At 41.1% G+C, this 24,978-nt stretch overlaps 1 protein-coding gene across 2 annotated transcripts in view; it reads left to right on the top strand.

Annotated features, from left to right (window-relative positions):
• PTCH1 (patched 1) overlaps positions 1–24,978 on the top strand; it is a 142,814-nt gene that overhangs the window by 71,413 nt on the left and 46,423 nt on the right. For both annotated transcript variants that reach the window (XM_069762024.1, XM_069762023.1), the window contains exons 5-15: positions 986–1,077; positions 1,952–2,150; positions 2,374–2,495; positions 6,399–6,546; positions 7,834–7,965; positions 8,120–8,275; positions 10,517–10,615; positions 10,937–11,062; positions 20,227–20,345; positions 20,973–21,363; positions 21,636–21,945. In XM_069762024.1, coding sequence (XP_069618125.1) covers positions 986–1,077; positions 1,952–2,150; positions 2,374–2,495; positions 6,399–6,546; positions 7,834–7,965; positions 8,120–8,275; positions 10,517–10,615; positions 10,937–11,062; positions 20,227–20,345; positions 20,973–21,363; positions 21,636–21,945 — 1,894 coding nt within the window. The remainder of the gene's footprint in view (positions 1–985; positions 1,078–1,951; positions 2,151–2,373; positions 2,496–6,398; positions 6,547–7,833; positions 7,966–8,119; positions 8,276–10,516; positions 10,616–10,936; positions 11,063–20,226; positions 20,346–20,972; positions 21,364–21,635; positions 21,946–24,978) is intronic.

Raw genomic sequence — 24,978 nt, 5'->3', positions numbered from 1 at the left:
ATCTTACTATAAAATGGGAATAACACTATTGGCTCGTCTAAATGGACCACTAGTCTAATTAAGAGGAATCTGAAGAATAGTACGGCAACACTCACCGGTCCAGTTGTGGTGCAAAAATCTTTATTCAAGCCATTAAAACGCCTTCACATAGACGGCCCGGGACAGTAGAAGGAGGTGAGCAGGATGTGACGACGGCCGTTTCGCGCCTACGACGGGACCCGTTGAAGCGCTGACGTAGGCGCGAAACGGCCATCGTCACATCCTGCTCACCTCCTTCTACTGTCCCGGGCCGTCTATGTGAAGGCGTTTTAATGGCTTGAATAAAGATTTTTGCACCACAACTGGACCGGTGAGTGTTGCCGTACTATTCTTCAGATTTCTTGTTGGTTGATGCCTTTTTTCCGTACGAGCACCTCAACTGGGACGTCAGGCTTATCATTGGAGGCACCGCTGTCAGCATATTGATCTGATAGCAGCTGTGCGGTCAAACCTTCTTCTTGTTTATTTTAGTCTAATTAAGAGACAGCCACTAAGCTAAAATGATACCTTGAGTGGTTGGCATAAAGATGCCCTCAAATGTAAGTCTATCATTCAGAGTAGGAAGAGTTTCAAGATCTTTTCTAGTTTGAGAAATCTCTTTATTAGAAGGACCCTTGAGAGGGTGATCGGCTTCTGGGACTCACAGCAATCAGCTTGAATCAGCGTTAGAATCCAGCAATAAGTGTTCAGTTTATCTGTAGCGCCTAGAATAATGTGATTCACATTAAAATCAGAGGCCTATTTGTTATAAGTTATGTAACTGATGGGTCTTCCAGAAAAGAGATTTTCTAATAATGTACCCGTGCCGCTATATCTATTCAATACATCAACGTATAAGTATATTTTAGGAGGAAACCTTACGACAGTGTATTGGGATATATTTCGCATGGCTTGAGCATAAAGCGCAGGGATATTAACCAGAAAATCCTTCTGTTTTATATCATAGATCATAGAATCACTATACCCTTGTTTAATTATCACACCGTTGGACTGCTTTTGGGAAGGAGCAAAACTTCATTCGGGAAAGGCATATCTACCGTAAGCAATTCATTTTATTCTTGACAGTTTTGTAGATGGCTGAAATGTGTTTCATTTACTTGCAGATTTCCTCTAAACAGATTGATGTTTCTAGGGTGTAGATCTAATGTGCATGGACTTTTCCTTTTATTGCTCCCTCCTCGGGAACGTTTTGTAGCATTTGCTTGTAAAGCCTGAAGTATTAAGATGCATAAGCAATCGGGTCTCTTTTTTTTTAATTATTATTTCATTTGTTTAATGAAACAAGAAAATGCTGCATTTTAATTCTCACCTTAGTTTTTTACAGTTGAACAGCTTTTATAGTTCATAGTCTGCATGCAACAAAGAGTTAATTGTTTAGTGCATTTGGCATATGTTGGCATCTTTGAGTAATTATGCAAGAGTTCGTGTCTGAGTAATTGTTCATGTCCTGGTTTGCTTGTCTCTGAAAATAAGCAATTTGCAATGGCCGTCCCCTAGCCTACAATGTGCAGCTCTGGATGTAGGACGTGAAGCATTTTCACTTTTCTAGTTGGGAGACTTGAAATAATGACTTAAGCCTGGATGGGCAAATACAGTTTGGCATAGACAACAAAATGAGGCAGCCTGAAAGGCTTTGTAATTTGCCTGGCTAAAGCTGAAAAGTGCCAGTTCTGGTGTAGCAGCAGTAGCCACTGGAATGGGAGACCTTGCCAAGTCATCAGGCTCGCTTAAAAGATATTTTCTCCTCTTGCCTTCTTTTTGCTTTTACTACTTTCTCGCTGATATAAATTTGTCATCATTAGTTATATGCTTTGCCTCCCACTCTGCCGTCTCATTTTCATTCTTTCCGAGCAGCTACACTACAGCACAGATTGTATGTTGTCATTTTTGGCTCACACTGGTTTCTCTCCAGAGGTAAACCCACTTTACAATGGACAAACTTTGACCCCATGGGCTTGCTGGAGGAATTGAAGAGAGAAAATTTCCAAGTAGACATCTGGGAGGAAATGCTAAAAAAGGCCGAGGTTGGTCACGCGTATATGGACCGCCCCTGCCTCAACCCAATTGATTCGAATTGTCCGCCTACAGCACCTAATAAAAATTCAACCAAAGTGAGTTAAGACATAGGGTAATGTTCTTCAAGCTGTTCTCTAAAAAGAAAAAACACTTTGCATACTTTGTCGTTAATAGTGTAAAATTAATTGCTACATATTTTATAATTGTTTCAAAGGAAATTAATATTGGAATAGCTTGAATACAAATGTATAAAATTGCTTGTAGTTCTCATCATTGTATGGATCACCTGAATTATCTTGGTCTCGTAATGTATTTCAGCCTCTGGATATTGCCCTTGTGATGAATGGAGGATGCTATGGTCTTTCAAGGAAGTATATGCATTGGCAAGAGGAACTCATCATTGGTGGCACAGTGAAAAATACTAGTGGAAAGCTGACCAGGTAGGTGATTATGCATAATGCTAGATAGTATACAGAGTATATTAATCTTTTATTGTAATTAAGGATGCTCTGTCTGCATATTATATACATAGCCAAATACCTGGCATTTTTTGGTGTGTAGGTTGTTTCCTTCATTTTCGAGAATCCACAAAATTTGGGGAAATGGTATAACATAACAAAAGATGCTATATTATGTGTTAAACTACCCACTGCTACAGCAACATTTCCCCGGTGGCCCCTATTGATTTTAGTTTACTTGGCTGCAACAATGATGACTGCTACCATGACCACTGCAACCAATCATTGGCCAGCCTTGTGCCGTACATGTGTACATGCATACAGATTCTCTTTTAGAGTCTTGGAAAACTACTTTATTGCCTAAATAAATATGATAAATGTAAATTCTTGTTGATAACACAGAAAATATGAACCTACATCCACAATAAGATGGATTTTAAGAGGAATTTTAGGAATCAATTTGATTTTTTTTGTGACTAGGTAATGTGACTGTTGTTAGCCTCTCTAGAGAATAAAACAAAAAGTTAGACACATATTTTTTGGGCTATATCCACCGCTGCTCTTGGTGTACCAGCGTACAAGTTTGAGTATCACATTGACTAGATACTAAAGTATGTTACTGAAATAACACTCATGCGTATACATCTGGAACATACAGTTGTGCTCAAAAGTTTACATACCCCTGCAGAATTTTTGCTTTCTTGGCCTTTTTTCAGAGCATATGAATGATAACACCCAAAACTTTTTCTCCACTCATGGTTAGTGGTTGGGTGAAGCCATTTATTGTCAAACTACTGTGTTTTCTCTTTTTAAATCATAATGACAACCCAAAACATCCAAATGACTTTGATCAAAAGTTCACATACCCTGGTGATTTTGGCCTGATAACATGCACAGAAGTTGGCACAAATGGGTTTGAATGGCTACTAGTGATGAGCAAGTATGCTTGTTACTCGAGTTTCTCCGAGCATGCTCGGGTGGTCTCCGAGTATTTCGACGTGCTCGCAGATTTAGTTTGTCGATGCAGCTGCATGATTTGCTGCGGCTAGACAGCTTGAATACATGTGGGGATTGCCTAACAAACAGGCAATCCCCACATGTATTCAAACTGTCTAGCAGCTGCAAATCATGCAGTTGCGTTGAGATAAACTAAATCTCCGAGCACGCCGAAATACTCGGAGACCACCCGAGCATGCTCGGAGAAACTCGAATAACGAGCATACTCGCTCATCACTAATGGCTACTAAAGGTAACAGCCTCACATGTGACCTGTTTGCTTGTAATCAGTGTGTGTGTATAAAAGCTGAGTGGGTTTCTGGGATCCAGACAGACTTTTGCATCTTTCATCCAGCCACTGACGTTTCTGGATTGTGAGTCATAGGTAAAGCAAAAGAATTGTCAATGAATCTACGGGAAAAGGTAGTTGAACTGTACAAAACAGGAAAGGGATACAAAAAGATATCCAAGGAATTGATAATGCCAGTCAGCAGCTTTCAAACTGTGATTGACAAATGGAAAATCAGGGGCTCTGTAAAGACAAAACCACGGTCAGTTAAACCAACAAAAATGACGTCCACAACTGCCAGGATAATTGTTAGGGATGCAAAGAAAAACCCACAGATAACATCAGCTGAAATACAGGGCTCTCTGAAAACTAGCGTTGTGGCTATTTCAAGATGCACAATAAGCAGGCACTTGAAGGAAAATGGGCTGCTTGGTTGAGTCGCCAGAAGAAAGCCATTACTGCGCAAATGCCACAAAATATCTCGCCTACAATACGCAAAACAGCACAGAGACAAGCCTCAAGCCATTTGGAACAAGGTAATTTGGAGTGATGAGACCAATATTGAACTTTATGGCCACAACCATAAACGTTACATTTGGAGAAAGGTCAACAAGGCCTATGATGAAAGGAACACCATTCCTACTGTAAAGCACGGAGGTGGATCGCTGATGTTTTGGGATGTGTGAGCTACGTAGGCACAGTAAACTTGGTCAAAGTTGAAGGATAGATGAAAGCAGCACATTATTAGCAAATACTGGAGGCAAATCAGCCCCAAAGCTGCGCATGGGATATACTTGGACGTTTCAACATGACAACGATCCAAAACACAAAGCCAAGTCCACTTGTCATTGGCTACAGCAGAACAAAGTTAAGGTTCTGGAATGGTCATCTCAGTCTCCTGACCGCAATATCATTGAGCCGCTATGGGGAGATCTCAAGCGTGCAGTTCATGCTAGACAGCCCAGTAATTTACAGGAACTGGAGGCTTTTTGCCAAGAAGAGTTGGCAACTTTACCATCTGAGAAAATAAAGAACCTCATCCACAACTACCACAAAAGACTTCAAACTGTCATTGATGTTAAAGGGGACAATACACGGTATTAAGAAATGGGGTATGGGAACTTTTGATCAGGGTCATTTGGATGTTTTGGATTTTCATTATGATTTAAAAAGAGAAACACATTAGTTTGACAATAAATGGCTTCACCCAACCACAAAACCATGAGTGGAGAAAAAGTTTTGGTGTCATATTCCCTGAAAATGGCCAAGAAAGGAAAAATTCTGCCAGGGTATGTAAACTTTAGAGCACAACTGTATATAGCCTGTCCTCAGGGGCATAAAGTAAGCTATTTTGAGTACGATTATCCCATGGTAAGATTGATCATCTCAGTTCTTGGCTTGCAATGTCAATTCTAATTCATTCCAAAGGTGTTCGTTGGGGTTGAGGTTAGGGCTCTGTATGGACCAGTGAAGTTCTTCCAAACGTAACCGTCCATGTCTTTATGGAACTTGCTTTGACTACTGTGAAACACTGAAACTGGAACAGAAAAGAGCCTTCCCCAAACTGTTCCAACAAAGATGGAAGCAAATAATTGTCCAAAGTTTTTGCTATGCTGAAGAATTACGGTAACTTAACCTTAACTGGACCTAAGGGACTTAAGCCAACCCATGAAAGACAACCCAACAACATTATCCCTTCTCCCCCAATGTTCATTGTTGGAACAATACAATGTCAGGTGGGTAGATTCTCCTGGTGTTCACCAAACTCAGACTAGTCAATCAAGCTACAATACATGTTTCTACTGCTCAGTGGCAGCACTACATTCGACACTTGTCATTCTGCTTATTGATGTAAGTCTTGCATTTAGCTGCTCAGCCATGGAAACCCATATTGTGAAGTTCCCAGTTTTTTCTCTGATGACAAAGTGTTAGTGACTTTTAAACACTATACCCCTAAGCACTTGATGACCCTTCTCTAAATGTAACTTTACGTGGTCTGCCACTTTCAGGCTGAGTTGCTGTGGTTCCTAAACACTTCCACATTTCAACAATACTAACTTTGAACTCAATGATTACGAGGTGTGCACTAATACTTTTGTCTATATAGTGTGTGTATCAGCTCCTGACGCTCTTTGGAAATGTTTTTTTTTCTAGTACTTGCACCACATTGTAACTAAGTGCATGTGTCAGGCGGCTTTCATGTAAATGCAATTAACTGAATGCAGCGTGATTACATAGTACAGAGGGGAAAGACTTGCACACGTCTGTTTAAACAATAATCACCATTTGTGTACTTCCTAGATTCCTGTAGAGTGTCAAGAGTTTAGTCTGGTAGAGCTCTCAAGTCAAGCCAAATTTTTAGTGATTGCAGACAGGGTTTCTACACATGGCATTGAAACGAGAAATGTTGTTTTCTAATATGTGATATTGACCTTTTGACTTTTACTTAACAAAGGGAAAACTTAATGACTCAAGGCTCCATGGTGTATAATTTTATATTTCTGTAAAATGCACGCACTTTAGAAAAAAGGAATGCAACAGTGTCTGCAAAATTTACTGGACTTGCTAATAAAATATTTCCATGCATTTCTATGTTACAGTGCCAAAGCGTTACAGACTATGATTCAGTTAATGACTCCTAAGCAGATGTATGAGCATTTCAAGGGGTATATCGATGTTTCAAAGATCAATTGGAACGAAGAGAAAGCAGCGGCCATTCTGGAAGCCTGGCAGCGGGTTTATGTTCAGGTATGACTGAGTATATTGTGCAAGAATGAGTTGCCAGCATATTGCAAAGTTAACATTTTATATTCAGAATAAACCTATTGGAATTTCTGTACAAAAAATGTCACCTATATGCAAATGTATAAGCCTTTAACTTGTGATTAAGATCACTTATGGCATTATGTTGGCACAACAGCATATAGAAACAGTCAGATTTGTATTGTCAATGACTGGAAGTTTCTTTCTTTTCTATAAGCATTTTGTATTTTTCTTTCTACCAAGCAGTATGTTAAGGTGTTGCTTCTTGAGTGATATTTCTCCCATGTATAGGCTGCTTTTACATGCAGTTTCCTATTAAAACACCACTGGAGACATTACCCGATACATTAGCCTGCATTCACACAGCCATAACGTGGCCTCATGAGGGAGCCATATATTTAGAGGCAAAAGCAGGATTGTATCCGTCATGTGTAATAAGGAAATCATTTCCCTAACCATTTCATTCTAAACCTGTTTTTGGCTCCTAATATGCGGCTCCCTCATGGAGACGTGTTATGGCTGTGCAAATAAACCCTTACACACCATTCAGTCTGTAGGTCAGGTCCTTTTTAAACTGTAATGTAGCTACAAATGAGCCCGTGTCCTACCAGTAGCTGGCACTGGGTGAGAAATATTGGAAATATCTGGCCCCCAGGTGAAGCCTGGAAAATACAGCTTTGTATGGAAGATATACAGAGTGAAAATGGCTAATATCTACTCATTATGTTAGAACAATTTGCAATGGCAAAGAGTTTTCTTTCCCTAGAGTTGCAGCAACTTTCCAGGGTGATACTTCCTAATATTGGATGCAGGCTAGGGAGAAGAGAGAGAACTGAAATAAAAAGCAAGTGTGACTTGTAAGGAAAGGTGTCTGGAACACATTAGTGAGCCAGAGAATCTGATCACAGCTGCGGTCCCATTGGTGAGGTCATGTGACATTTTTTTGGCCTTTGTTTCCCAAGCATTGACCTTTGCCGGGTTGCATGTGACCTCTGTGAGTCAGCCAAACAATTAAACTAAGGCTTCTCTTCAAGGCAACATCTAGAAGACCACTGCAGAGTGCTATATAGGAAATGAGTGATGGCTCTGCAGCGGTCTACCATCCCGCTTCCCTGGAAAGATACAATATTCATTTTATTGTCTTTCAATGAATGAAATCAAATTAGGACTGACTGGTGGGATCAGGCACCAGATGAATTTACTTACTTGTAAGTGCTTGTTGAAATTCTTGCCTGGCTCTTCTTGTGATATCAATGTCTCCTTCGCTTTTAGGTTGTACATCAAAGTGTTGCACAAAATTCCACCCAGAAAGTCCTTCCCTTTACCACAACTACACTGGACGACATCCTCAAGTCATTTTCTGATGTCAGTGTCATCAGAGTTGCCAGTGGCTACCTGCTGATGGTGAGTCCAAACTGTTACCAAGCTCTAACAGATGTAGGCATGGGGCCTTGACACTAAATGTGTTAACATGCATGTTTAAAAACAGTTACCTCCTTAGATTACCTGACACATTTTAATGTGGTTTGCTTTTTGTTTCCAAATGTTTCATTTGCAGCTTGCGTATGCCTGTTTAACCATGTTGAGGTGGGACTGTGCTAAGTCTCAGGGTGCCGTTGGGCTGGCTGGAGTTTTGCTCGTTGCGCTTTCAGTGGCAGCAGGATTAGGCCTCTGTTCATTGATTGGAATTTCCTTTAATGCCGCAACAACTCAGGTATTAACGTCCGTCCCACACATATTTAAATAGACCAAAAATTAGGCACATGATTAAGTTTCTTGTTGTCAGAGGTTTGAAGAGAAGTGGTAACCTCTTCTGATACCTGTTTTAGTAAATATCCCATGAAATAACAGTCTTGGTGCATTTTTCCTAGAACTCTACATTATGCCGTTCCTCTTTTATTCCTCCTAAATATTTATAAATAAATTCGACAACTGATTGTTACCATTCTCCTAGTCAAAGAGCATGTCTCTACACAGTCTGGCACTGATTGGCTAGTATCCATGTACATCCAACGTATGAGAAGAGGGGAGAGGGAAAGTCAGCTCACCAACAAAACGGTAGTGGTGTTCACCATGTATACATCAGACAAAGCTGCCCAGGTCCAGGCGTAGAGATCAGCAGCGAAAGAAAATCGTCCAGTGATGACACAAGTTATGGATTTAAAACTTCACATTTATTTCTGCATTAAAAAAGTGATGGTGCCTGCATTATGAAAACAAACCTACACATTTCAGCTATGAAGCCTTAATCATGTTTCATCCATGTTTAGGCACACACCCCCAACTGGTAACATCCAGTCAATATCAAGAAGGAATAAACAGGAGTGGCTTACCGCTGAGTTCTTAGAAAAGTTGTGTCAGAATGGGTATATTATAAGGAATATAGGTATTTATTTACTACAACTAACATGTCAGGAGAGTGGAGCCTAGATTTTAACTGGTAGTAAACATTATTTGTATGTTTACATACAGGTGCATCTCACAAAATTAGAATATCATCCAAAAATTAATTTATTTCACTTCTTCAATACAAAAAGTGAAAATCATATTATTATAAAGAGTCATTACTCATTACAATTAGAGTGATGTATTTCAAGTGTTTATTTCTGTTAATGTTGATGATTATAGCTTACAGCCAATGAAAACCCAAAACTCATTATTTCAGTAAATTAGAATAATTAACAAAAAACACATGCAAAGGCTTCCCAAGCATATTAATGGAAAGTTGAGTTGAAGGAAAAGGTGTGGTAGAAAAAGGTGCACAAGCAACCGGGATAACCGCAGTGTTGAAAGGATTGTTAAGAAAACGGCACTCATAAATTTGGGGGAGAATCACGAGGAGTGGACTACTGCTGGAGTCATTGCTTCAAGAGCCACCACACACAGACATATCCAGGACATGGGCTATATGTTATCGCATTCCTTGTGTCAAGCTACTTATGACCAATAGACAACACCAGAAAACTCGCCTGACCATCAACTCATAGAGAAACTATGGGGCATTGTCAAGAGGAAGATGAGAGACACCAGACCCAACAATGCAGACAAGCTGAAGGCTGCTGTCAAAGCAACCTGGGCTTCCATAACATCTCAGCAGTGCCACAGGCTGATCCCCTCCATGTCACGCTGCATTGATACAGTAATTGATGCAAAAGGAGCCCCGACCAAGTATTGAGTGCATTTACTGAACATACATTTCACTAGGCCAACATTTCAGATTTTAAAATCATTTTTCAAGCTGGTGTTATAAAGTATTCTAATTTACTGAGATAATGACTGTTGCGTTGTCATTGGCTGTAAGCCACAATCATGAACATTAACAGAAATAAACACTTGGAATAGATCACTCTGTTTGTAATGACTCCATATAATATACGAGTTTCACTTTTTGTATTGAAGGACTGAGTTTTTGATGATATTCTAATTTTTGAGAAGCACCTGTGTATGAATCAAATAGACTTATTATTATGGATCTCGCAGAAGCTGTCTTATTGATAAGATACTTGTTTGGCTGTGGGGAGTACAGATTCCCAATCTGTACCCTGAAAATCCTTCAGAAGAATGTCTCCCACCCAAAGGAACAGAAGCATAGGCTGCCAATGAGTTCTGACAGGGAGGCAGTGAGGAATTTGTATTCCCTGCGGCTTCCCCGCTTTATGATCAGAATGCCTCTACTTCTCCAATAATAGATGTATATTAGGGAACTGCTATTTATGGACTTCCCTCATTTATTAGCTTAAGTTCACTGAAGGTGAGACTATACTTTAATGGCACTTTAGACTATGGAAGAGCCAAGTATTCCTGAATGCAAAAAATGTCTGTCTGCGAAAGACCTCATTCTTCTATAGCAAGCTTCTGAGATGAATGGGCATGTTACTTAGGGTGCATGTACAGTATGACTGCCAAAGATTGTATTTGTGTGTCAAGTATTCACTGCCTGCATTGTTCCCCACAGGTTCTGCCTTTTCTTGCTCTCGGGGTTGGTGTAGACGATGTCTTTCTGTTGGCACATGCGTTTAGTGAAACAGGCCAAAATAATAGGATTCCATTTGAGGTAATTACAAAACTTGAAAATGAAAAAGTGTCTTTGTTAGAGAGGTATTTTTTTCCAGGAGGCATATGCTGTGCCTTAAAAAGAAAGTTTAACATTACGTTATTCAATGCCGATTTAGGGCCGACGTGCTCCATCTTTTCCAGGAAATGAATACTGCTCCACATCCTCCATCCCTTCCAGGGAATCAAAGTTACGAGTGGCATTTGCTAACAATGTGTCCTAACGATCATGTAAACATAAAACCGTTTTGCTACCTATTGTGGTGGCAAAAACATTTGGTTAATGTGTTGAATAAATATATTTTTTTATTTTTACTTTTAGGACAGAACTGGGGAATGTTTAAAAAGAACCGGAGCTAGTGTTGCCCTAACCTCTATCAGCAATGTGACTGCCTTCTTCATGGCTGCCCTAATACCCATTCCTGCACTCAGGGCCTTTTCTCTTCAAGTAAGATTTTTTTTTTCTAAAAAAAAAAAAAAAAAATTCTGTGTGAATTTTTGTGTAGAGGTAAAGGGGTTGTCCGGTCCAAGTCGATAAGTCTGCAGTCACTCTGTGTGACTGCAGACTTATGAGTACCCCCAGTGGGTGCACTGTGCACTGCGAGGATTCACTGGTTTCTGAGTCGGGACAGGAGGGTACGTATCAGTTATGCAAACACCAGAGCCTGTCCAGTGGGTGCAGTCTCGCTCCATACTCTTGTATAGAGCGAGACTGCTCCCTGACTAGTGATGCAGACGTCCAGTGGGCATAGCTGACTAGAGGAGACGGCCTCTCTTCATTCAAGTGTATGGAAGCGAGGCCACACCCACTGTTCCTGGTCAGGAGTATGTATAACGCATACATACCCTCCAGTCCCTGCTCAGAGCTCATAAACCATAAAATCCCCACACCACACAGTGCGTGCATGAGTCTGCAGTCATACAGAGTGACTGCAGACTTATAGCTTTGGACCGCACAACCTCTTTCATTTGATCACATACACCGTGTTCTTGTTTCCATTGTTCTGTTCCTTCATTTAAGCAGAACAATGAAAATAACAGAAGTGCCATATGACTGCCATCAGTGGTGCCCGACAGATCCCATTGGCCATGATGGGGTGTAAACACAGGTGTGAATAGAGCATTAACTGTAAATTTTAAAAATAATGCACTGAAATCCAATCTGCAAGCATGTATGGACTTTAGACTAAGTAAGAAAGTACTCCTTTATGTAGATTATCTCTACAGTCAATAATTGTGTAAATTGTGCACACTACATGTTATGGACTGACCTGGGTTAGAGTAGTGGTATGGCAACTACTAGGGGCAGCAACGGCAGATAATGTAGTGAGGGATAGCCAAGGGGTCGGTACACAGGAGCAGCAATGTAGGTTAAAGGAGCAGCACGTAACATAGTCAGGGATAGCCAAGGAGTCGGTACACGGAAACAGCAGTATAATCTTAGAATGAAGGAACAGATGAAAGGAAGATTGACTAGAGTCTGGTAGCTCAATTATCTTGCAAGGAAGGGAGTGCAATAGGGTGTTCAATCAGAGTGGAGACACTCAGAAACAACACAGGTACAAGTCTCCGGGTTAGCACAGGACTCTCCAGCACACTGAATAGCTCAGAGGGAAGAGCTGCCGCCTGGTGCATAAGAGCTGCTGGGTTTGAGTCCTGACACTACGTCTAAAGGTACCTTCACACATAACGATATTGTTAACGATATCGTTGCATTTTGTGACGTAGCAACGATATCGTTAATGAAATCGTTATGTGTGACAGCGACCAACGATCAGGCCCCTGCTGGGAGATCGTTGGTCGCTGAACAAAGTCCAGAACTTTGTTTCGTCGCTGGATCCCCCGCGGACATCGCTGGATCGGCGTGTGTGACACCGATCCAGCGATGTCTTCACTGGTAACCAGGGTAAACATCGGGTAACTAAGCGCAGGGCCGCGCTTAGTAACCCGATGTTTACCCTGGTTACCATCCTAAAAGTAAAAAAACAAACACTACATACTTACCTACCGCTGTCTGTCCCCGGCGCTGTGCTCTGCACTCCTCCTGCTCTGGATGTGAGCGTCGGTCAGCCGGAAAGCAGAGCGGTGACGTCACCGCTCTGCTTTCCGGCCGCTGTGCTCACACAGACAGTACAGGAGGAGTGCAGAGCAGAGCGCCGGGGACAGACAGCGGTAGGTAAGTATGTACTGTTTGTTTTTTTTACTTTTAGGATGGTAACCAGGGTAAACATCGGGTTACTAAGCGCGGCCCTGCGCTTAGTTACTCAATGTTTACCCTGGTTACCGGCATCGTTGGTCGCTGGAGAGCGGTCTGTGTGACAGCTCTCCAGCGACCAAACAGCGACGCTGCAGCGATCCGGATCGTTGTCGGTATCGCTGCAGCGTCGCTTAATGTGAAGGGGCCTTTAGGCTTCCAATTCCTGACCTATACCTATAATCAAAGGTATATAGTGTCATACGCTTCCTGTAAGGGTCTCATTGTAAAAAAGAAAATGGTCTACTGTAGGGGTTTTGGCAGTGACCTTATAATAAAGAACAATCTGATGATCTTTTCTATGCAGTTGATAAATAAGTATACCATCATATACCAGCTTGACAAAGAGAATTAAGTTGAGCCCATTAATTCATTTCCCGTATACTCTGTTTTCCATGGCAAAGACGACATGCATAGGGTTAATACACTGTGTGCGGAGAGCCTACAGCTGGTTTCAGACACGTGTAATATGGTCATCATTTAGTGTCTGTATTACAGCAACAATACTTGTATTAAACCAAACAAAAACGTAACATACCAGCATATTCCGAGACACAAAAGGTGCTCATGATGCACGATCAGAATTTGTCGTTTTTACCACTGAAATAGGTTTCAATGGATACGTGCAGTATTTTGTATATAGGTGTGAGCTGTGTGATGCATTGGCTTCTGATAAGCTCACATGTGCACTTGCAGAGATGAAATGAAAGCCATGTGATATTTTATGCATGCTTAAGGGTACGTTCACATTTGCGGTTTGCGCCGCAGCGTCGCCGCCGCAACAAAACGCATGCGTCGTGCGGCCCTATCTTTAACATTGGCGCCGCATGGGGCCGCATGTACATGCGTTGTGTTGCGTTTTACGCCGCATGCGGCGTTAGGGCGCACCTGTCTGGGCGCGGCAAACGCAACATGTTGGATTTTTTGTGCGGCGCCGACCTTTTAAAAAACGCATGCGTCGTGCGGCCCTATCTTTAACATTGGCGCCGCATGGGGCCGCATGTGCATGCGTTTTGCTGCGTTTTTGTTTGCGTTGTGCGTTGCGGCGACGACGCTGCGGCGCACAACGCAAATGTGAACTTAGACTAAGTCTGATTCAGCAATGCGTGGCATTTACATTCATTCCTAGAGAAAAAGCCGCAGTTTCTTCCATTAGCCTCTCTTTTAGTCCTGCCTGTCACCTTTCCTAACCTCTATCTTGAATAGATAATAGGATAGGTAATGCTGGAGTCATATACTGGACAAAAAGAGGCTTTACACAATAGTTGGATAAAGAAGGGAGTTACTAAGGAGCAGCTGTAATGTGGAGCTTGAGCTGACAGGCGTCCTCATCTGCTCATCACTTCAAGCTATGCAGTACACCCACTCTCCCTGTGTGGTCTGCCCGCAATGGCAAAGAAAACATACATACCTTGGGCAGGGCCCCATCTAAGAAGGCATACTAGCTTTTCCCTGGGTACTTCTAGCACAGCACAGACCTCCTATTCTTCTCTGACATCAGTTGCAGGCAGAAAGCTCCAGATTTTTAAACACTGGAACAGTGAAACCTTACAAGGGCTTTAAATGTGACCACATAGGAAAGGCTTGTGTAGTCTAGCAGATCACTACTGATCACTAGCTGCCGTGGACATATGGCTTACTCATTCTGTGTCTTAGCTACCATAGACGAGCTAGAGATAGAGAAGAAAATAAATTCTGCTACTGTATCTGCAATACAAAGGGCCATAAGCATAATTCATTCTGTACTGGATGCATAATCACTCCTTATGAGCCAACGTAATTACAATTGCTAAAGTTGCCCGGTCAATTTAACAAGCTGTCATACTTATCTTTATTAGTTATTATTCGTATTATTCACCAGTGTAAGTTCAGTATGTGACTGGTATTTACGGTATATGTATAAATAGATCATATTTCTTCCTCCTAGGTACAGTAGATTTTATTTGATTGGTACCGCTTATCTTTCCCTATATACCATATATGCATACATTATGTGTGCTTGGAATAGATATAGTAGATACAATTTGACTGGTAATATATATCTAATATATAAAGCTGAATGTGTGTATGTGTGTGTGTATGTATGTCCGGTATTGGCATCTGCACCGTCGCAGCTACAGCCACAAAATTTTGCACAGTCACACGTCTGGACCCCGAGAGCGTCATAGGCTATGTTGTGAGGCGAAATTTTAACCCCGCGCGTTCCAATTCACCAAACAATTTTGCCCCTATCTACATAATGGGGAAAAAAGTGAAAGGAAAAGTGTTGGAGGCGTCGCAGCTACAGCTACAAAATTTTGCACAGTCACACGTCTGGACCCCGAGAGCGTCATAGGCTATGTTGTGAGGTGAAATTTTAACCCCGTGCTTTCCAATTCACCAAACAATTTTGCCCCTATCTACATAATGGGGAAAAAGTGAAAGGAAAAGTGTTGGAGGCGTCGCAGCTACAGCTACAAAATTTTGCACAGTCACACGTCTGGACCCTGAGAGCGTCATAGGCTATGTTGTGAGGTGAAATTTTAACCCCGCGCTTTCCAATTCACCAAACAATTTTACTCCTATCTACATAATGCGAAAAAATGAAAGGAAAAGTGTAGGAGGCAAATTGACAGCTGCCAGATGTGAACAAGGGGGACTTAAAGAATGAGAGCGATGGCGCAAAGAGTATATACCGTACAGTTGCTAAGTTGGGGCCCCGACATGGGATACTCACCACACACGGGGATATAAACACACACACACAAAATGCGCCACACACTACCACATGCTTGAACACATATTACCCTCAGCACACATTTCACCACACATACACCAACCTCGCCACATAAAAGTCGAAACACAAAAGTCGCCACTCAAAACTCGCCACGCGCAGAACTCGCCACATGCAAAAACTAGGCTCTTGCAAAACTTGCACACGCGGAAAAATTGCCACATGCACAAAAGTTGCAACACATGCAAAAGTTGCCTCACACAAAACTTTCACATACTCAAAAGGCACCACACATAAAACTCGCCACGCGCAAAACTTGCTGCACACAACTTGCTACACTAACCTGTCACATGCAACTCGACACACAAAAAGTTGCTACACGCATGTTGCCACACAAAACTCATCTCACAAAAGTCGCTACATGCATGTCGCCACACGCAACTCAACACACACAACTTGACAAACGAAACTCGCCCTAAAACACACACAAGTCTGGTATTATCCTTCAAAAATAAAAATCTGATTAATAAGCAGACAAACTACAAGAGCAACAAATGTACCATATAGGAAATACGGCAGCTGTCAGTCACATAACCTGTATATTATGTGTATGTGTGAGCTAATATATACTGCCAGGGGGAGGGCTTCCTGTTGGCTGGGGATTTATCAGGCTGCCAATTTAGCTTAGAATTACTGAGGTAAAAATACTGAGCAAATAACGTGTGAACGAGGTCTAATACAGGAGGAGATGACACACAGGTATATACTATATAGAGGAGGAGATGACATACAGGTACATATATATACAGGAGGAGATGACATACAGGTATATACTATATACAGGAGGAGATGACACACAGGTATATACTATATACAGGAGCAGATGACCTACAGGTATATACTATATACAGGAGGAGATGATATACAGGTATATGCTATATATAGAAGATGACATGAAGGTATATACTATACACAGGAGGAGGTGACACAGATATATACTATATACAGGGGAGATGACACAGATATATACTATATACAGGGGAGATGACACACAGGTATATACTATATACAGGAGGAGATGACATACAGGTACAGTATATACTATATATAGAAGGAGATGACATTCAGGTATATACTATATATAGGGGAGATGACACACAGCAGGTATATACTATATACAGGGGAGATGACATACAGGTATATACTATATACAGGAGATGACATACAGATGTATACTATATATAAGGGAGATGACAAACATGTACAGTGGGGCAAAAAAGTATTTAGTCAGTCAGCAATAGTGCAAGTTCCACCACTTAAAAAGATGAGAGGCGTCTGTAATTTACATCATAGGTAGACCTCAACTATGGGAGACAAACTGAGAAAAAAAAATCCAGAAAATCACATTGTCTGTTTTTTTAACATTTTATTTGCATATTATGGTGGAAAATAAGTATTTGGTCAGAAATAAAATTTCATCTCAATACTTTGTAATATATCCTTTGTTGGCAATGACAGAGGTCAAACGTTTTCTGTAAGTCTTCACAAGGTTGCCACACACTGTTGTTGGTATGTTGTCCCATTCCTCCATGCAGATCTCCTCTAGAGCAGTGATGTTTTTGGCTTTTCGCTTGGCAACACGGACTTTCAACTCCCTCCAAAGGTTTTCTATAGGGTTGAGATCTGGAGACTGGCTAGGCCACTCCAGGACCTTGAAATGCTTCTTACGAAGCCACTCCTTCGTTGCCCTGGCGGTGTGCTTTGGATCATTGTCATGTTGAAAGACCCAGCCACGTTTCATCTTCAATGCCCTTGCTGATGGAAGGAGGTTTGCACTCAAAATCTCATGATACATGGCCCCATTCATTCTTTCATGTACCCGGATCAGTCGTCCTGGCCCCTTTGCAGAGAAACAGCCCCAAAGCATGATGTTTCCACCACCATGCTTTACAGTAGGTATGGTGTTTGATGGATGCAACTCAGTATTCTTTATCCTCTAAACACGACAAGTTGTGTTTCTACCAAACAGTTCCAGTTTGGTTTCATCAGACCATAGGACATTCTCCCAAAACTCCTCTGGATCATCCAAATGCTCTCTAGCAAACTTCAGACGGGCCCGGACATGTACTGGCTTAAGCAGTGGGACACGTCTGGCACTGCAGGATCTGAGTCCATGGTGGCGTAGTGTGTTACTTATGGTAGGCCTTGTTACATTGGTCCCAGCTCTCTGCAGTTCATTCACTAGGTCCCCCCGCGTGGTTCTGGGATTTTTGCTCACCGTTCTTGTGATCATTCTGACCCCACGAGGTGGGATTTTGCGTGGAGCCCCAGATCGAGGGAGATTATCAGTGGTCTTGTATGTCTTCCATTTTCTAATTATTGCTCCCACTGTTGATTTCTTCACTCCAAGCTGGTTGGCTATTGCAGATTCAGTCTTCCCAGCCTGGTGCAGGGCTACAATTTTGTTTCTGGTGTCCTTTGACAGCTCTTTGGTCTTCACCATAGTGGAGTTTGGAGTCAGACTGTTTGAGGGTGTGCACAGGTGTCTTTATATACTGATAACAAGTTTAAACAGGTGCCATTACTACAGGTAATGAGTGGAGGAAAGAGGAGACTCTTAAAGAAGAAGTTACAGGTCTGTGAGAGCCAGAAATCTTGATTGTTTGTTTCTGACCAAATACTTATTTTCCACCATAATATGCAAATAAAATGTTAAAAAAACAGACAATGTGATTTTCTGGATTTTTTTTTCTCAGTTTGTCTCCCATAGTTGAGGTCTACCTATGATGTAAATTACAGACGCCTCTCATCTTTTTAAGTGGTGGAACTTGCACTATTGCTGACTGACTAAATACTTTTTTGCCCCACTGTATATACTGAGGTGATGAGGTGAAAATGAGAGGTGTGAGGTGAAAATGAAAAGGTGTGAGTGCAAAATGAGAGGAGTGAGGAAAAATAGTGGAGTGATCAGAAAATGACAGATGTGAGGTTGAAATGACAAGTGTTAGGGGGAATGAGAGGAGTGAGGGAGAAAATGAGAGGTGTGAGGGGGAAAATGAAACGTGATTGGGAAAATGAGAGGCGTGATGGGAAAATAAGACAAGTGAGGTGCTATAACTAACCACAGATATATACTATGCCCAGGCAACGCCGGGCTCTTCAGCTAGTATATATATATATATATATATATATATATATATATAATGTGTGTGTTTCTCACTAAATTAGAATATCATGAAAAAGCTAATTTCAGTTCTTCAATACAAAAAGTGAAACTCATATATTTTGTAGAGTCGTTACAAACCGAGTGGTCTATTTCAAGTGTTTATTTCCCCGTTATGTTGATGATTATGGCTTACAGCCAATGAAAACCCAAAAGTCACATTATCTAGGTAAATTTGAATAATAAACAAAAAACACCTTCAAAGGCTTCCTAAGCGTTTAAAAAGGTCCCGTAGTCTGTTTCAGTAGGCTCCACAATCATGGGGAAGACTGCTGACTTGACAGATGTCAAGAAGGCAGTCACTTACACACTCCACAAGATCAATGCTAAAAAAGCTGGCTGTTCAGAGTGTTGTATCCAAGCATATTAATGGAAAGTTGAGTGGAAGGAAAAAGTGTGGTAGGAAAAGGCGCACAACAACTGGGATAAACCGCAGCATTGAAAGGATTGTTAAGAAAAGGCCATTCAACAAATTTGGGGGAGATTCACAAGGAGTGGACTTCTGCTGGAGTCATTGCTTCAAGAGCCACCACACACATACGTATCCAGGACAAGGGCTACAAGTGTCGCATTCCTTGTGTCAAGCCACTCATGACCAATAGACAACGCCAGAAGCGTCTTACCTGGGCCAAGGAAAAAAAGAACTGGACTGTTGCTCAGTGGTCCAAGGTGTTGTTTTTAGATGAAAGTAAATTTTGCATTTCATTTGGAAATCAAAGTCCCAGAGTCTGGAGGAAGAGTGGAGAGGCACACAATCCAAGCTGCTTGAGGTCTAGTGTGAAGTTTCCACAATCAGTGATGGTTTGGGGAGCCATGTCATCTGCTGGTGTAGGTCCACTGTGTTTCATCAAGACCAAAGTCATCATATCCGTCTACCAGGAAATTTTAGAGCACTTCATGCTTCCCTCTGCCGACAAGCTTTTTGGAGATGGAAATTTCATTCTCCAGCAGGACTTGGCACCTGGTCACGCTGCCAAAAGTACCAATACCTTGTTTAAAGACAACAGTATCACTGTGCTTGATTGGCCAGCAAATTCGCCTGACCTTAACTCCATAGAGAATCTATGGGGTATTGTCAAGAGGAAGATGAGATACCAGACCCAACAATGCAGAGGAGCTGAAGGCTGCTATCAAAGCAACCTGGGCTTCCATAACACCGTAGCAGTGCCACAGGCTGATCGCCTCCATGCCACGCAGCATTGATGGAGTAATTGATGAAAAAGGAACCCCGACCAAGTATTGAGCGCATTTACTGAACACACTTTTCAGTAGGCCAACGTTTCTAATTTAGTGAGACGTACTCGTGTGTATATACACATTATGTGTTTCCTGAATAGATATAGTAGATACTATTTGACTGGTATTTTGTATTTCTCTTTATGTACTGTACATTATTTATGATTTTTTTGTTGTATACCTCAGGCTGCCGTTGTGGTGGTGTTCAACTTTGCCATGGTTCTTCTGATATTTCCTGCCATTTTAAGCATGGACCTGTATCGCAGAAGAGATCGGAGGCTTGATATCTTTTGCTGCTTCAGCAGGTAAATGTTATTCCAGTATATTTCAGAAAACTTTTACAATTGGATAATACGTTTGGTGTTTTTAGAAATCATTATACATTTATCTGTAAAAAAATACAAATAAAATTGAAAAGTAATATACCATTATTTTGCGTATGGATTTTACCATACACAATTTCTTTTTACAAGGCAGTTGTTATGTGTGTCACTTGCACCTGCGCTTATTTTCACATAGTAGCTTTCTAAAGATCTGACAATGGCATTGCTGTTTAAAATGTATAATTTATTCCCTTTCACTTTCTATTGAGCCACTAAACTTTATACTAAGAATTTAGGTGATTAGTTGAGTGCCATGGATACAGTATCAAAAACTACTTGTCGTTGCAGTAAGGGAATTAAATAAGTGCTTGTGCCCATGCGTATAAACGGTGACATTATAATGCCAGAGATCCTCTTTTTTAGGGTCTCTTCATTCTGGCCCATGAAATGACGTGACCCCTTTGTATGAAATTCATATGCCCTGGTAGATAATTCAGACAAGGATTGTCTTGATGAGACGAACCCTTCAAGAGCTACAAAATTAGATGTGATTTGCTAATGAGAAGCCTCAGATGTATTTGCTAACAGCCATTCTTTTTTTCCTTACAGTCCGTGTGTTAGTAGAGTGATTCAAATTGAGCCCCAAGTATACATGGATAACAATGAGAATACAAGTTACAGTCCACCGCCGCCATACAGTAGCCACAGCTTTGCTCGGGAAACACAAATCACTATGCAATCAACCGTCCAATTGCGGACAGAGTATGACCCCCGAACCCAATCATATTACACCACAGCGGAACCTCTATCTGAAATCTCTGTGCAACCATCAGTGTCAACATCCCATGATGCTAGCAGTCTGGCCCCAGAGAGCACAAACTCCACACGGGACCTACTTGACCCTGGTTTTAACTGCGTTGAGCCTTCCTGTAGCAAGTGGACATTGGCATCATTTGCTGAGAAGCACTATGCCCCTTTTCTCTTGAAGCCAACAACAAAGGTAAATCCCTGCTGCCACCTTCCCAAAATACGAATTAAACAGAAACCATTATAGTGTGTAGCAATATATACAATATACTGAGATTAAACTTCATCTTGTGCAATGGAAAACATTGCATTCAATAAAAGAATACAGATGTACTTTGTTTTTTAACCTATTGAATTTATGAATGTAGACATGTCTGTACCACAAACTCTAGCATAGGCTTTATCTGTGTCACATTGCTTACATTTTCTATAATTTTATGTTGTTGCATTTTTTTTAATTCACAGATTGTGGTGATATTGGTTTTCTTGGCCCTGCTTGGCATTAGTCTATATGGCACCACACGTGTCCGAGATGGATTGGATCTCACTGATATTGTGCCTCGGGAAACCCAGGAGTATGACTTCATTGCTGCCCAATTTAAGTACTTCTCTTTCTACAACATGTATGTGGTGACGCAGAAGGCAGACTATCCCCACGCACAGCAATTGCTCTATGACCTGCACAAGAGTTTTTCCAGTGTTAAGTACGTTTTGCTGGAGGATGAACACCAGCTTCCCAAAATGTGGCTCCATTATTTCAGGGACTGGCTGCAAGGTAAGGTCATGATAATATGATGCGTTAGATCACTAGATGTACCCAAATGTCTGTAAAAAAAATTGACAGTTCAATTAGCTATGGTATTCAGGTGACACTAAAACTGTGAACTTGAACTGTCTGAGTGGCTGCCACCTAGTGTCTGTGGATATTTTACCTAAGTATACCTACAGGAGATGAGATAATTGATTAACAGGACCCTAGTCCAGCAGCTGGGCCTGTATTCCGTGGCGATGGAGCCCTGCGGATTGCCTCCTACCTGCAGACATCACCAGCTCTTCTGTTATGTTAGTTAGTCAACATGGTGCACCACACACGTGATATTGTGCCGACGCAACTAATCAGAAGAGGCACCGGGAATGCCAGTAGGTAGGAGTCAGTTTGCAGGGCTCCATCGGCCACAGAATTAAAACTACTGAAAGAACAAGATTAGAGACACAACAAATGATCTTCTCTGTTCTATCACTCCTGTTCTTAGCCTAGAGACTAAAAAAAACAGTTCAATGTAAAAACACTGACCCGATGATTTCAAGAGTCCTTGTGGAGGTTAGATAACTGTATATCAATCATAACAAAACCCGAAATTTCTGCTCGATCATTCTAATATATGAAGATCTCATAAATGACTCGCAGCACTGTATTCCTGTATCTGGTCATACAATTTTTCATCAGAGAATTAAATTAGTGCTTCTCTGGGATTTTTGCACTTACGTCCAAATCTGAGTGTTGTATGTATGGACGGCTGGAAAAAGAATGACTGCATCTGGAAATCTATGGCGTTCATTATTTCAGGAGGACTTATACACTGGGCAGAAAAAAATTCTAAAATGTCCCATTTAAATCTAAATAAATTTATTCCTTGAAAATCACTTATTAATTATTAATCACTTATTTATTAATACATGTGATTTCCGTATCATGAATTCTTCAGATTATTCAGAATTCATATATACACACACACACATATATATATATATATATATATATATCTGTAACATCCACAATGACTCTTGAAATCATTGGGTCAGTGCTTTTACATTGGACTTTTTTTCTGTCTCTAGGCTGTGAGCAGGAATGATAGAACAGAGAAGAAAAATATTTAGAATTGAGAGTCCTCAGTGGTTGATACCTTTTAATGGCTAACGGAAAAGATAACCACTGAGGACTCTCAATTCTAAATATTTTTCTATCTACTGGCTAACACGGTACCAAGATATATTTCTTTCCTGTATCAGAACAGAGAAGATCATTTTTTGGTCTCTAATCTTGTTATTTCATTCGTTTAATTTGAGCTAAAATTCCCTGAGTGATAAAGGGAAATGGAGCCATCTGGGACGTGCACTTACTGTGGATTGATCTATTTCTGAGTCTTTGACGGGTATTTATTGGAAGAACTTTGTGTGTCAGTTGTGGTTTTGTGGCTTGTAGACTTGGGTGGTATTGCATTTCTGGTCACATTCTCAGTGGGTAAGTCTAGCTGTGTGTAATCTCTTTGAGACATGCCTCATTGTTCCGAGGGTTTCACAAGTTTTTACTAGTCTTATTGTTTTAGGCCTTTCACTACGATGGGGAGTTTTATAAAGCAAAAAAAGCATCAGTGATCGGTTAAAGAAAACACCACATACGGTATCTAAAGGAGGACAGATTAGACTAAATTTTGTTGAAGCAACTGTAGCAGTGTAATTGCATTCCTTAAAAATGATAACATCTCTCTTCCAACCAGTTTCTTTTTTTTTGTGCTCTGATTGTAATTTTATATTTGTTTTTAATCTGATATCTTTTCATCTCACGAGTTCCCCTGCTTTCCATCTGGGAAAGGGTACTGTGATTTCTTCTGCAGCTGTTAAATATTGTGGAGGTTATTAGAAAGCGGTTAGGTAGTTTGGTTCTGAGTAAATCACTACACAAGAATACTTTTATTGTTCTGTGTACAGTACTTATTAATTGTAGTTTGTATTTGCTTAATGTTTTATACTATCAGTACTTTATTGCACATTGGACATTCAGCCATTTTCACTCATTCACCATGCCTTATGCTTTTCAGACATGCATAGGAACATATTTGCTTGCATTTCACATGTAAATGAATGAATGAACCATGGACATAGTTATTTTGGACTGAACGCTATTTCTTGTAAAAACAATGAAAGGCATTAACTAGCTTTCAGCAAGAAAGCACCCCTCCATGAGAAGGACAACATGTGTTTGGGATTGATGTCCTGTAATGAAGGGTTGGATTTCACATTTCTAGCCCAATTGTAGGGGGCCTTGTATCTCGTCATCCCATTCTTCTTTCTCGCCAGGCTGCGAATTGTCATGTATGTTTGTGCAGTGGCCGGCATGTGCGGAGCTATGGCTTCCTGTATGAAATGTGCTCCAGATTACCTGCCCGCCACCACTTGTATTCTGAGAGGCTCAGTGCCTCCCTGTGCTCCCTCTCCCCCAACAGGATGGCAGAGAGGAAAGGAGCAGTTGAGAGTGAATAGATGTTGGCTGTGATCTTTACACATGCTGGCAGCAGATCCCACATCTTGTATTAGCTGCACAAGTTGAACAGATGGAACAAATTGACAAAATCGTGTTCACTCACACTGTGCCTGAGAAGCAGCTGAGATGCTATATGAAGCCCAAAAACGGAAGAATTTTTATTAGTTCTTGAGTTCTCTTGTCACGGAACTTTCTATTTTAACCTGCCGAACAGTAGCTCAGAATGATTCATGATGAATGCTGTATGCATCCTCTTTTCCAGTCATGCCTGGCCCCAATTGCTGTGTTCTAATAGGCCATAAAGACCATTCTCTGTGAACTTTCCAGCTATTGAACTCTCATTCTGACACTCTCTAAATTATCAAAACACAATATGAATGGATTCACAGAGGGGTAACATGTACCAAAAACCAACCAGGAAAAGAATACCCCTTAAAAATAATCACCTATATACCTATAGGGATAATATACAGTCTCTGGGAGGTAGTAAAATAAACCTAACCCTCCCCCTAGTAGGCCCTAGAGTCTGATGGCCTACCTAATAGC

The sequence above is a fragment of the Ranitomeya imitator genome, chromosome 1 (genome assembly GCF_032444005.1).
Source record: "Ranitomeya imitator isolate aRanImi1 chromosome 1, aRanImi1.pri, whole genome shotgun sequence".
NCBI lineage: Eukaryota > Metazoa > Chordata > Amphibia > Anura > Dendrobatidae > Ranitomeya > Ranitomeya imitator.
The sequence above is the reverse complement of the archived record's forward strand: the minus strand, read 5'-3'. Positions and strand labels throughout refer to the sequence as shown.